General features: G+C 53.8%; 1 protein-coding gene and 1 long non-coding RNA gene across 2 annotated transcripts; both read right to left on the reverse strand.

The window, feature by feature from the left end:
- Positions 1 to 273: 273 nt before the first annotated feature.
- Positions 274 to 2,797, reverse strand: LOC119094093 (metastasis-associated protein MTA2). Its single transcript, XM_037217169.1, has 5 exons — positions 2,776 to 2,797; positions 2,379 to 2,578; positions 1,753 to 1,958; positions 898 to 997; positions 274 to 495 (listed from the first exon to the last, which is right to left on the reverse strand). The coding sequence occupies exons 1-5, from the start codon at positions 2,795 to 2,797 to the stop codon at positions 274 to 276; spliced, it is 750 nt and encodes a 249-aa protein (XP_037073064.1).
- Positions 2,798 to 2,934: 137 nt separating this feature from the next.
- Positions 2,935 to 4,013, reverse strand: LOC119093259 (uncharacterized). The gene is made up of 3 exons (XR_005093625.1): positions 3,929 to 4,013; positions 3,509 to 3,576; positions 2,935 to 2,968 (listed from the first exon to the last, which is right to left on the reverse strand). It is a non-coding gene; the product is annotated as an uncharacterized LOC119093259 (long non-coding RNA).
- Positions 4,014 to 12,111: the final 8,098 nt, after the last annotated feature.

The following is a 12,111-nucleotide window of genomic DNA, read 5'->3' on the forward strand; positions in this document are numbered from 1 at the left end:
AGCGCGGAGCTTTTCGGTCAGGTGTACGCCGACTTAATGCGGTACGTGAAATACATACTGTCACTCAATGTCAGAAAGTTGCAAGGAAATATACGCAGACGCATTAATTCAGCAAAGGTAGCGCATTTTGCAGGTAGTAAGGTCGGCATAAAAACGAACGGCTTCATTTCATTGCGATATAAACAAATTCACACGAGGAAGCTTGCGATTACAGGCACTCATTTGTCAGGCAGCCAAAAACGACAGCCAAGTCTGAGCAAGACAGCCGCAGCCTCAGCCTTCCAGCCTCCACCATACAGCACTCACAAAGTCTCGCCTGATCTCCGCGAAGTTCTTGCCGAGCTTGCCGAGCGCCCGCTCGAAGATGGCCGCCTCGTCGGCGGACCAGGCCTCCAGCTGGTCCTGGCACAGCGAGGCACCGCCGGACGGCACCAGCGCCGCCAGCGCCGCCGCCAGGTCGTACCCGCTCCGGTGCAGAGTGTCCATGGCGTGGAGCTGCGGCGGAGCGCCCCAGAGGTCAGGCCGGCGGCCCCGAGTCCCGCACGCTCTCCCGGGGGACTCCCGCGCGTCCGGACCGTTACGCCGGACAGGATCCCGAGTCGCACACCTCAGACGCAGCACGGTCCGGCACAGGTCACAGCCACGTGCAAGATTCTGCATTCCACGCGATGCGAACCGCCACCAGCCGTCGGCTGTCACCTGACAGACCAGAGCCTGTCTCACACCACAGTTCTGCGGACAACTTACACATGACAGATGTAGCAAAGCATCTAACGCTCAGTACATACAAAATGTGATTACGTGCAGCAGTAATAGATGAGCCGGCCACCCAACTGAAGTTAACCGCATCAATGAGTCGGGGTTCGCCTCACGGACAGGTGGAGGGCGGGACCTCACCAGAGTCACATCCCTGGACGCGGCGGCGGCGGCCAGGTGCAGGCTCGGCTGGCACACTGAGCCGGGACAGTCCAGCGCGCGCGCGAAAGTGCCCACCGACCTGAGGCGACCGGCGCAGCACGCATTGTCAGGCGGTGCACCGGTGAAGAGGCGCACGCGGAGAACAGGCGCTGCATCGGGCAGGGGGTAAACGCAGGGAAAAGGCGTTGCAGAGGGCACTGTAGGTGCACGCGTGGAAAAGGTGGTGCAGCGGGTGAATACGGAACAGGCGGTGCGGAGGGCAGAAGGCGAACGCAGAGAAAGGGCGATGCTGGGGACATTAGGTGCACGCGGAGAAAAGGCGATGCTGGGGACATTAGGTGCACGCGGAGAGAAGGCAATGCTGGGGGTAGTAGGTGCATGTGGAGGAAAGGCGGTGCAGCGGGCAGGTGAACATAGGGAGCACTCTCTGGCTGTGGAAGGTTTGCTCTTGGGGTATTGTGAGGGCAGGGACAACAGTATTCTAAAGGCAGGCACAGAGTGCTCTCTCTGCATGCATTCTGCATTCTGAACGCAGACTGACAGACGTCTGACGCATCATACAGTCGTTGTCACGTCCTCTAGCTCATCGCTGCGACCCAAAATCCGATTGCGGTTTTATGTTGGCAATCACATTTTGGCCAACCACACTTCTGCATGCAAATTCAAATGTAAACACCAAAATCAGTCAAAGCTTCTCTCACATACACAAAATCACTGCATAACAGTAAACCATACTTTCCGACATCACACTTCTTTGTCTGGCCCACTTCACCTCACCATGCATATCAGCACCAAACCCCACAGACCATACCCCCTCGTCCCTGTCCCACTGACCGGGCCAGCAGCAGGAACCGGTCCAGCTGGTCGTCGGTGAGTCGGTGGCGCGGGCTCCAGAGCAGCGTGTCACGGCCGGTCGCCGCGCCCGGCTCGCCGACTGCCGGCACTGTCGCCTGGTGGCGCTCACCCAGCCGCACCTCGCCGCGGTCCGCTACCAGGGTGCGCTGCACTGGGTCATACAGCAGCGTGTAGAAGAAGCTGTCCTGTCAGCGGGAGACAAGACACTGATGACGTGCTGGTGGGGTGGCAGGGAGTGCTCAGGGCAGGCACGGCATGTGCCTCCTTCTTGTGATAAACGAACTGTCAGTGTTGTACCGGTAGCAGTGCGAAATTATTCGTCCGGTTCATTTGTTCGCCCAGTGCATGCAATGCTATGCAGTGAGGTTCACAGCACACCCTCCTCCAAGTACCCTGCCTGCCTTGCTGTATGCAAGGCCCTGATGTGATGAAGCTTTGCTGAACCATGTCTTGAAGGCACCCTAATGCGAGCCTGACGACGCGAACCCCATCTTTACTCCCAACAGAGTTCTTCTTCACTACTTCACCTGGTTCGCCGATCCTTCCTCTCCCCCCCCCCCCCCCCCCCCCCCCCCCCCCCCACCCGTAGGTTCCCAGGTCCGCACCTCGCGGTCCAGGTACTGCTCTGCCTGTTCTGAGGCGGTGAGCAGGGTGACGAAGCAGCGGCCGCGGATGCATGATGCCGGCAGCGTCTCCACCTGGCGGGATGGGAACAGCTCGCGCTGGTCCACCAAGTGGCGTGGCTGAGAGCTTCGGCCACCAAACCCAGCGTCTTTGGCTCCACCTCGATCCAGCTCTATGGTATCTGGGGCCACACATATGGAACCTGGTCACGATGGTAAGTTGAATCCTGTGAGAATGTCATTGGAAAGCAACAAACGTTTCACAGATTTAGCATATGACTTGCACTCATTGAATGTGTTTTGCATTTTGCTCTTTCATTTGCATTGGTTTCATATCAATTTCATTGCAGTTTCACATGATATAACTAACATTGCACACATGTGGAAGAGTAAACCAGCATCACTTGTGCAATCGCTGGTGGACAGAGGGCAATAAAATGCATGTTTCTGTAAATGGACAGACATACCACTTAAACCAAAGCTCACCTATTGATGCAATTAGAGGATGATGGGATTGTCCTCCACGACGGTACAGACAACGTCATCTTGGCTTCTACAACACTGCCAGTATTCTGCAAATGTGGTTTGTTCTCAGTGTGCATTTTACACTCACTCAGCTTATCAAGTTTGAATACCATACACACAGCACTGAAAAAGATAAAAAAGAAAAGTTTACTGTGGATATCAATAGAATGTTTTACATTTTGGCAATTTTTCAACCCTTTCTCCATTCTGGTAACACACTGATTAAAATGGGCGTAACTCCCCTCCCTGTGTTTACATTGTGCAAGTGAAATACCCCAAAAATAGCATCCATTTAGCCTCTAACTGAGCCAAATAAAAAAACTGTGGTAACAAATACCCAAATACAACACATCATCACACACAGTTAAAATATGATGTTTGCATTCAAGGCATGGTTAATATTTGTTATTTACTACATGCAATCTGCCAATGTCTGCACAGGTTTTGCTAACAGTAATGCAAGTTACAAACACTTCCATTAAATTGGTCCCTCTTCTAGTCTTTTCATAGTTAATTCCAATTGCTGAAGCTAAAAAACAACACAACAGGCACAAAATATGACACACAGCGGCATCCTAAATTGTCACCTGTTTCAGTTCTTCAATTCTGCGAACCTGGTATGGATCTGTGGGGGACACTTCACAATAAACATAATCTGTAAAAAACACAGGATGAGCATGAGTTCCTCATCAATGAACATGGTGCACCACGACACATATCGGTAATTACCATTAACCAGATAATAAGCAATGTGGAGTATGACAGGCATCATGAACTGAGATGAAATATCGAGGATCTTACAAGAAAATTGACTGCACTCATATGCTGATGTTTTACGACCTAAGCCTCCTCAATGCGCATTCTTCCAACGCATACTATCAAGAAGCCAGCAAACGCGCACCAAAACAAAACATCAGAAGCTGGGAAGATACTGTCAACAAACCAACACCCAGACAAGCATTTCGTATGGAATGCCAATGACCTTGATTCTTCCAGCTTCAACTTACCTCCAGCCTGATACGTATTTGAGCCTGCTGCGTGCACAAACATGTCCGCAAGGACAATAACAGCCCCTCAGACCGCCGACCCAAACGCCCGCCCTCGCGTATGACAATTTACCGATGTTTCGAAGCCAATAACAGAAGCGCCCGATTGGTAGTCCAGATGCCTCATGTGCGCAGCCTTTGTGTTCATCAGGAGCATTTATACTTGGGTCCAATAACGAGGAACCACTTTGATTTGAGATGATTGGTTTGAATAATTAGGCATTGCACCAGATCCTGCCCACTTCATTTTACCTCAGAACTTCAGAAATATGCATGCAACATTTGCCGTGGCAAGTTCCGAGTGACAAACACCATCCCACCTTGGCCGATGGGGGGGGGGGGGGGGCCGGAATGGGTACAATCCCACCACGGAAACACCGGCGCGCCCGTCGTGATCCCCTTGCGCGGAAAGGCGACCTTTTCCTTCCTTCGTTATTCTAGGCACCTGTTTGTTCACCTCACATCATCAGTTTTCCCACCCATTACGCGTTAGAACCTGGTGATAACCCCGACATCAAACGCGAGCCGAGCGAAGCCCCAGCCGGGGGCAATGGGAGCCCTCCCAAAGAAGAGGAGGGAGTTAGCTATTTACCCCAATTAGCGCCCATAAAGCTAACGCTAAATGTCTGGAGAATTTGAGACTAAGCCTCCCCCGAACTCTCCAGTTCCCGCGTCCCTGACACCACCTGATCTCTGCTGTTGGTAAGTGGAAGAATAGCGCTCCAGCATTACTGAGTCGCCGCTTCGCTGTCCCTTGCCCGCCGACACTGGTGGTGGCACGCGATGTGTCTGCGTCCTTCGTTCTTTTGTACAACACATTCATGTAGGCCTCGACATGGTTTGAGTATCAGTGTATAATCTGGGTAGCACTGCTGGCAATGGCTCATGCCAGTGCTTGACGCAAATCAGAACGGTGTGCTTCATGCCCCCAAAATAAACAGCTGTATGATTGTACTTGTGCATTTGCTGTAGCAACACTATCTACACTAGCAATACATCTGAATGCAGTGAAAAGTTGGTCTGCATTCAACTGGCTGCCCAATAAATACACGTAGAGACATATTCGACGACTTCGACAAGTATAAACGCAATCTGTTCACTAAGCAGTTGGCACGAGTAATGAGGGTATTGTACGCTCACTCTATGGCGGTTTCCAAGGCACTGAGAAGAAAGCATAGCGGCACAAATGGAGTCCAATGGTCTGGACAGTTCCATATAATGAATCATGGGAAGCGTCGGGACCGCGCATTGGTCGCTCCTGGGCCCCAGATGCCCCCCCCCCCCCCCCACACAAACACACACGGGCGAGCGCCGGTACACCAGTACAGGCAAGCAGATCAGCACGAAACAAGCACACTAACGCAGTGTCACCTGGATAACAAACAAATAACGCTTCTAAGCGCCTCCCTCCACGGCAGCGAAACAAAACAACGACCGCCGCAGGCCGGCGCGGGCGCCAAACTGAGATCGCTGGCCTGTCGAGCTCCAGCGTGCCCCCCCCCCCCCCCTCCCCAACGCGTGCCGCCGAACCGGCGGAGGCGGACCGCTCCGCGGCTGGCGCACTAGAGATGGCACAGTGGCGGCGCCTGGCTGCCGGCACACACACTTCCCGGCGACCCCGGTCCGGCCCGAACAGCACGCGGCCGGGCACCCCGTGGAACTCCTCATGAACAGCAACGGTCGGGACGGAGGCGGAGACGCGGCGCAAACCACGCGCCGAAGTGAGAGATCGCTCAGTAGAAAAGGCGGTACAAAATTATCAGGTAGACAAGGCTTCGTACGAGCATGCTGACGAGTGGATTGACGAGTGACGTCACGCCGCATGACCTGTCACCGAAAGACCATTAGTCGGCAAAGGGTTTTTCAGCTTGCCTCGCTGGGTTGCAGGAGTGGACAGAGGCAGAGGAGAAAGTGGCAGCACCTGGTGCTACCTCTTCGACAGATTCAAGGGTGCCTCTGAAAAAGGAGAGTACGTGAGCGTTACGAGGGCGAGCGGGACAGGTCCGCCGAGCACATTGATCTCTCAACCCTCCTCATTTTAGGGGTAATTACGTACGTTCATTTGATACCTAACACCTCTGTATATGTGGCCATGACGAAATACAGGCAAAAACAGGCAGGCAGCCAGCCTCTAACGATACTAGGAGGAAGTCAGCAGCACTGGAGCCATCCATAGATCGTCCAAGAAAATTTCCTTACTACATATTTTCAACCACCACACAGCTTCCCACTACACCCGGGCGCTTACCGTCTCGGCACTGGCCGTAGTCGAAGGCGAACGCGTGCAGTGGAGCCTGGTGGGCGGGGCTGGGCCGCGGCAGCAGCGGCACCGGCCGGTGCACGGCCGTCTGGCTAAGCCGCGCGTACAGCAGCGGCGAGACCAGAGGGAACGGCGCCGGACAGTCGGTCGGCGGCGGCACGGCGCACAGCCGCGCCCCGGTCGCCGCCGCCTCCAGGTACGCCACGAGCGGAGCGCTCCGGTACGGCGGCGTCCCGTCCGTCGGCGCCGGCGGCGGCGGCTCGGCCGGACGGCCCGACGCCGCCAGCAGCGAGTCGATGCTATGCACCATCGACGCTCTGTGCGCGCCGGCGCCGAGCGCAGGGCGCAGGGCGGCGCGTGGCGCGCGGCCGGCGTCGGGCGGCCGCTTCCGGGGGGCCTGTCGGGCGGCGGACGCGACCGGCGTGCCGGGCGTGCCAGCGCGGCGACCGCAGCGCTGCCGTCGCTCGGCCAGCCGCTGCACGGCGGCCACCAACCCGGCGGCGCGCGCCGCCGGGTCCCGCGCCGCCGGGTCCCGCGCGCTCGCCGCCGGCGGCCGGCCGGCCGGCGCTGCCGGCGCGGAGCTGGCCGGGGCGGCGGCGTGCCGCGGCCGCCGACCGAGGCGCCGCCTGGCGGCCTGGTCCGACCCGGCGCCGCCGGTCCGGCCCTGCCAGAGCAGCGTGCCAACCGGACGCCGACGCGGCGAACACTGCTTCCGACGCCCAGCCGGCGGCGGCCGTGGGGCCGGCGATGATCGGCCATCTGTCGGGCCAACAGCGAAGCAATAGCTGGCGGTAAGCATGCGAGGCAAGTCTCCCCATCACAGAAACACGCCTAGCCGCTTGGAACAGGCAGCAAGACGTAACCAAACAGAGTGCATCGTATCGAGATTGCGTGTCTTTGAACGTAGCAGTACACAAGGTAGAGCTTAATACGATAATAACCCATCAATCCCTCTGATGGAAAATTGTGATCGGTGAGCTAATACAAAAGCACGACAAACTAATCACCACAAAAAAAAAACACATCACAGGTCCTCGCACTTGTTCCTGCCCGATCCCGTAAGCCTTCCCTGGCTTGTGAGAGTGAGAGCCCCGTGTCCGCCGAGAGCCCGCCGGCCGTCCGTACCGACGCCGGAGCCCCGTGTCCGTCGCCCGGGCCGTCAGCACCGGCGCCGGAGCCCCCCTGTCTGTCGCCCTGGCCGTCAGTACCGGCGCCGCGGCCGTCCGCACCGACGCCAGAGCCCCCGTGTCCGTCACCCCGGCCGTCCGCACCGGCGCCAGAGCCCCCGTGTCCGTCACCCCGGCCGTCCGCACCGGCGCCAGAGCCCCCGTGTCCGTCGCGCCGGCCGTCCGTACCGTCGCCAGAGTCCCTGTGTCCGGGGCCCCGGCCGTCCGTACCGGCGCCAGAGCCCCCGTGTCCGTCGCGCCGGCCGTCCGTACCGGCGTGTCCGTCGCGCCGGTCGTCCGTACCGGCGCCAGCGGCGATGGTGTCCACAGGCGCGGCGACCGTCGTCGGCGGCCAGCAGGTGTCGCGGCTGACGGCCACCCAGCGCCGCTGCCAGCCGTCCGGCGGGCCGTGCGACAGCTCCAGCAGCACGTGACCGTCTGCGGACCAGCCGGCACGGTCAGTACGCCAAGCCCGGGCGCTGCACTTACGGCTTGGGTGAGGCCTTGCAGGGGAAAGCAATGTGCAGAGAAATGATAGTAAAATTCACCAACAATAAAAGTTCCACTGCCGAATATGAGCAAATCAACACAACAACGAAACCGTGCGACTGTTGGCATTGCTACGATACGCTACTGCGAAAGGGGGCATCTTGCCACATCTTCCCCGCTTCATTCACCCTACCTACTGTCCAGCGTGGGGCGACGCCCATAGAGATCAGTGCCCCGCACCGGCGCCTGGCCCCGCGGCGCCATACGCGACAGCGTGCCCTACGCCGCCGCCGCGCGCCGACCAGCTCACCTCTGCCGAAGAACTTGAGTCGACCGGCAGCCGGAGTGCGCGTGGCCTCGCCGGGCCGCTGCTCGGGCTCAGAGAGCGGCGGCGAGAGGGTGGCCGACGGCGCCGGCGACAGCACGCCCGCCGGCGGCGCCAGCTGCGTCAGCCCGGCCGGCGGCCGTGCCGTCATCGCGGCCGCGCCACCATCTGCCCGCACGCGCCGTCGACGTTAGCGCGCACGCGCTCAGCTGCTGCAGTGCCAGCGGGACAAGGAAGGGTTCACATTCGTTCTGACGGTCATCTGCAACTTCGCCATTCTGAAGGGCGAGGGGAAAGGGATAACTACATCACCACTCTAATTGCCTTGCATTGGAAAGGGTTGGGGAGGGGGGGGGGGGCGGATAATCGTGATTTTTCTGATGTGTCTAATGTCAGAGTCAAGACCATACCAGGTTAAGGACATATTTTCTGTTCAATCAGGTTTGCACCACATAGTGCACACTGAGCCCACTTTTGCATGCATTAATCTGCCTCACATATTAATGGGACTGGGAGCACCAATCATCATCAACCAGTAATGTTTTACATAGGTTGACATTGATCATCCAGCTTGTTTGCCATGTCCTTAGAACATAACTGTATTTGCCAACCAGTTATGCTCATTTTTGACCAGCAATAGCCATCAACTGAGTCAAAACATCTATCCCCAATTTTAACTTGGTTCAGAAACCTTTTTTTGACCTTTCTGAGATCACAGTATTGTGTCTAACAAATAATTTGGCATCAGACAAAATAATGCCTTAGGCTAAAGGCTAATGAATAGAATGCAACAAAAATATTTCAAATATCCAGGCAATGTAGGGCCAATGATAATCCTTTCAGAATCAGCATCCCATCTTAGACTTATTGCTACCACTTCAAACCATATCATGATGTATGCATGCTGGGGTGAAAGAGCATATGAGACTGCTGAGCAATGCCCATAATGCATAATGTTTCAAAATGTACATTTTCAGCCAAGCCGGGTTGAGTACCAATAATGACATTTGAGGTAAAAATGTCACAAACAGGGACATGATACTTCTGGGCAAGTGTCCAAAAACAACCAATAAGTCAGGCCCTTAGAATGGATGTCACCAAGCTCAGAGCTCAATGTTAGGTTGGATCGGTTACCTATGCTTGACACAGCTAGATATTGTGAGGTCTGGGGTGACACTATTGGCCAAACAATTAGGAAAATCAAAGAATACTGCATAGCAATGCATTGCAATAACTCAAGCTCACACAAAACCTTGTCATGTCATCTTAGACTAAAATGGCCCATAGTTGCTAACATCCGAAGGCCGGCAGAGCATAGTACCATTCAATGTTGTTCAAAAACATTTACAGGCTTCAGCAGCTGAAATACAGCACACTTTTTCAGAAAAATGGGCATATTTTCAACTTATTTTAACTTATTGCAGCAAGATGAAGTTATCCAAGCTGCATGAAGTGATACAATATATATATATATATATATATATATATATATATATATATATATATATATATATATATATATTGTTATATACATCACTTCCATAAAAAAGTACCAAGGTCTGTTTAAGAAATTGCAATGAATTATTTTTCCCAATTTCACTGACACAAGTGAAACAAAGTTATACATTCACAGTGCTTTCCAACCCAGTAACATAGCAATATAAGCTTATTATTTACAGTTTTGCAAGTAGTTTGTGATCTTATGTCATCAGAAATGGTACAATGCAGTGAGAACCATGAAGTGGACCAATCCATGCTTAAATATCTATCAATTAATCCAAGTATCACCCAAGGCATATTGCCATGCATATTCTTCTCAACTTTACATCTGATGCCTGATTGATTTTTAATCACTCTTCCACTGCTGAGGCCCTTCCCCACTTGAGAGATGCATCTTGAGCATTCAGAAGAAATATTACCAAAAAGAATGACATCGCAAGCACTGGCGTGTTATAATCATAAATCGCGTACTTAAGGCGGTCACGTTCCACAAATACAGTCTCGACGCACATGTCACGAGATGCACAACTACGAAAAGAAAACAACAGTGATAATCGCCGCCAAATGCCAATTCCCATAAAAAGACCGTCATACCAGCACAATGAAAGAGGATGCATTGTCCCAAATAGGATGAAACTTCAACCAGCGTCTCCCGGGCTACCAGTTCAGCCCACACCTGCAGTCTCCTTTCACACACTCCCCAAGGATATCATAATTTGATTCCAAGGTTTTGATCAAGAAGCCTTGAACATCACAAGAAATCAGCTGATGTTAATGACGTCTCTTGCTGGCCAGAATCACAAACGGCGAAGAATAATACTTTTTACAATCTTTGCTATCAAAACAGGCCCCATCGAAAAGAGATGCCCTGTCGTCCGCAAACCTGACGGGGGTTCCTACACCGGTCACAGTCAACATGCATGAGTGCCAATGAAAATCCCATGGCTGGAGACCCTCCAAAGAGATCTCAAGCTAGATCTGATCCAGATCCAAATAAGGCCAGACCTGGGCGGAGTTCATGGTTGGGAGTTTACAATAATCCATAACCAAGCCATGTTCATGTTATGCCATGTTACCAACCATGTTACCAACCAACCAAGCCATGTCAATTCATAACCCATTACCCATAGCAGCCACACAGCCGGCACCGCACGGGGTCTGTGGCATGAACCGAGGAGCTGCCGCGTGGGGGCCGTCATGGTGTTTGCAACTTTAAATCCCGTGGGCTCAACTCTAAGCCCGTCGGTTTTCCCGAGGCGCCCACCAGTCTGCCACAGAAAAACGCAGCTGGGCTTCGCGCGCAATCCGCTCCGGCACGACGGGGACCGGCACCTTGAGTGGCGGCGCCACGTCTCGTACCTGGCAGGACAATAAGCCCTTCGTGGCGCTGTTCGGTTACACGCATTGGTACATGATCCGGACCACGCGAAGCAAACGCAGGTTCTCGCGCGTGGGTCAGCACGAATGCAGTACACGATGCACCTCTGGTGCGATACCGGCCCAGCGTGGGTGCGGAGGTGGGCAGCCCTATGTGTAGTACGTGGTCGAGGAAAAGTTGATGTTGTTGGCGGTCATTGCACATCATTAAGGAAATACAGGTTTTACTGTCGATGAAGCCTTAGAATCAGCAGGAACCCATTCATAAGCCTAGGCTATCCGCCCGTTATCATCAACAGTGTGCCCTGTCTTTGTGAGGACACAATTTTTCCAGGGATATTGAGTTGCCCCATGTTGATCTGGGCCCCCAATACTTTTAACTTAGATATAAATAGAACGCAGGAAAATGCAGAATTCAAAAGCAAATTAATTCAGAAAATTATTGCTGCCTATTACTATTAATCACTCTTCCAAAATAAGGAACTTTTAGACAAAGATACAACATTGAGCGAATAACTTGGCGCTCGGTACCAAGCGTTTTTCAACGTTGGAAGGCATTTTACTTTTGACCTAGATAAAAATGTATTGCACGGATTTGAATATGCACTTTCACTACCTTTTAGACCAGTTCACTTGTTATACTGCCCTCCTACACCAAAATTCGTCTTTGACCTTTTCCGAATGATCATCATGACGTTTTGGGTTGTATTTGCCAACAGCACTGTCGCTTGGGAGAGTCCATAGCTTAACACCACGCTGTGAATGCCAGTCTGTATTTAAACTTTCACTATAAAGAATGGCTCGCAAAACCCAGCTTTTTCCGTAGCTAAACCGGGCATAGGAGGCCTTGCAGCTCTATGAAGGCCTTTTAGCCTTTAGCCTGGGGCATTTCCCTTCCCTTCAGACCGCAGAGACCCCATTCGCTGCAGGGTTTGCGGCACCGTGTCGTGTCAGTGGAGAGGTGCCCTATAGTCCCGCCGGCGGGGCGCCTAACACCCTGATCTCATGACCTCTGTAGTCATTGATG

Source organism: Pollicipes pollicipes, unplaced genomic scaffold (genome assembly GCF_011947565.3).
Source record: "Pollicipes pollicipes isolate AB1234 unplaced genomic scaffold, Ppol_2.1 Scaffold_4002;HRSCAF=4701_pilon_pilon_pilon, whole genome shotgun sequence".
Lineage (NCBI taxonomy): Eukaryota > Metazoa > Arthropoda > Thecostraca > Pollicipedomorpha > Pollicipedidae > Pollicipes > Pollicipes pollicipes.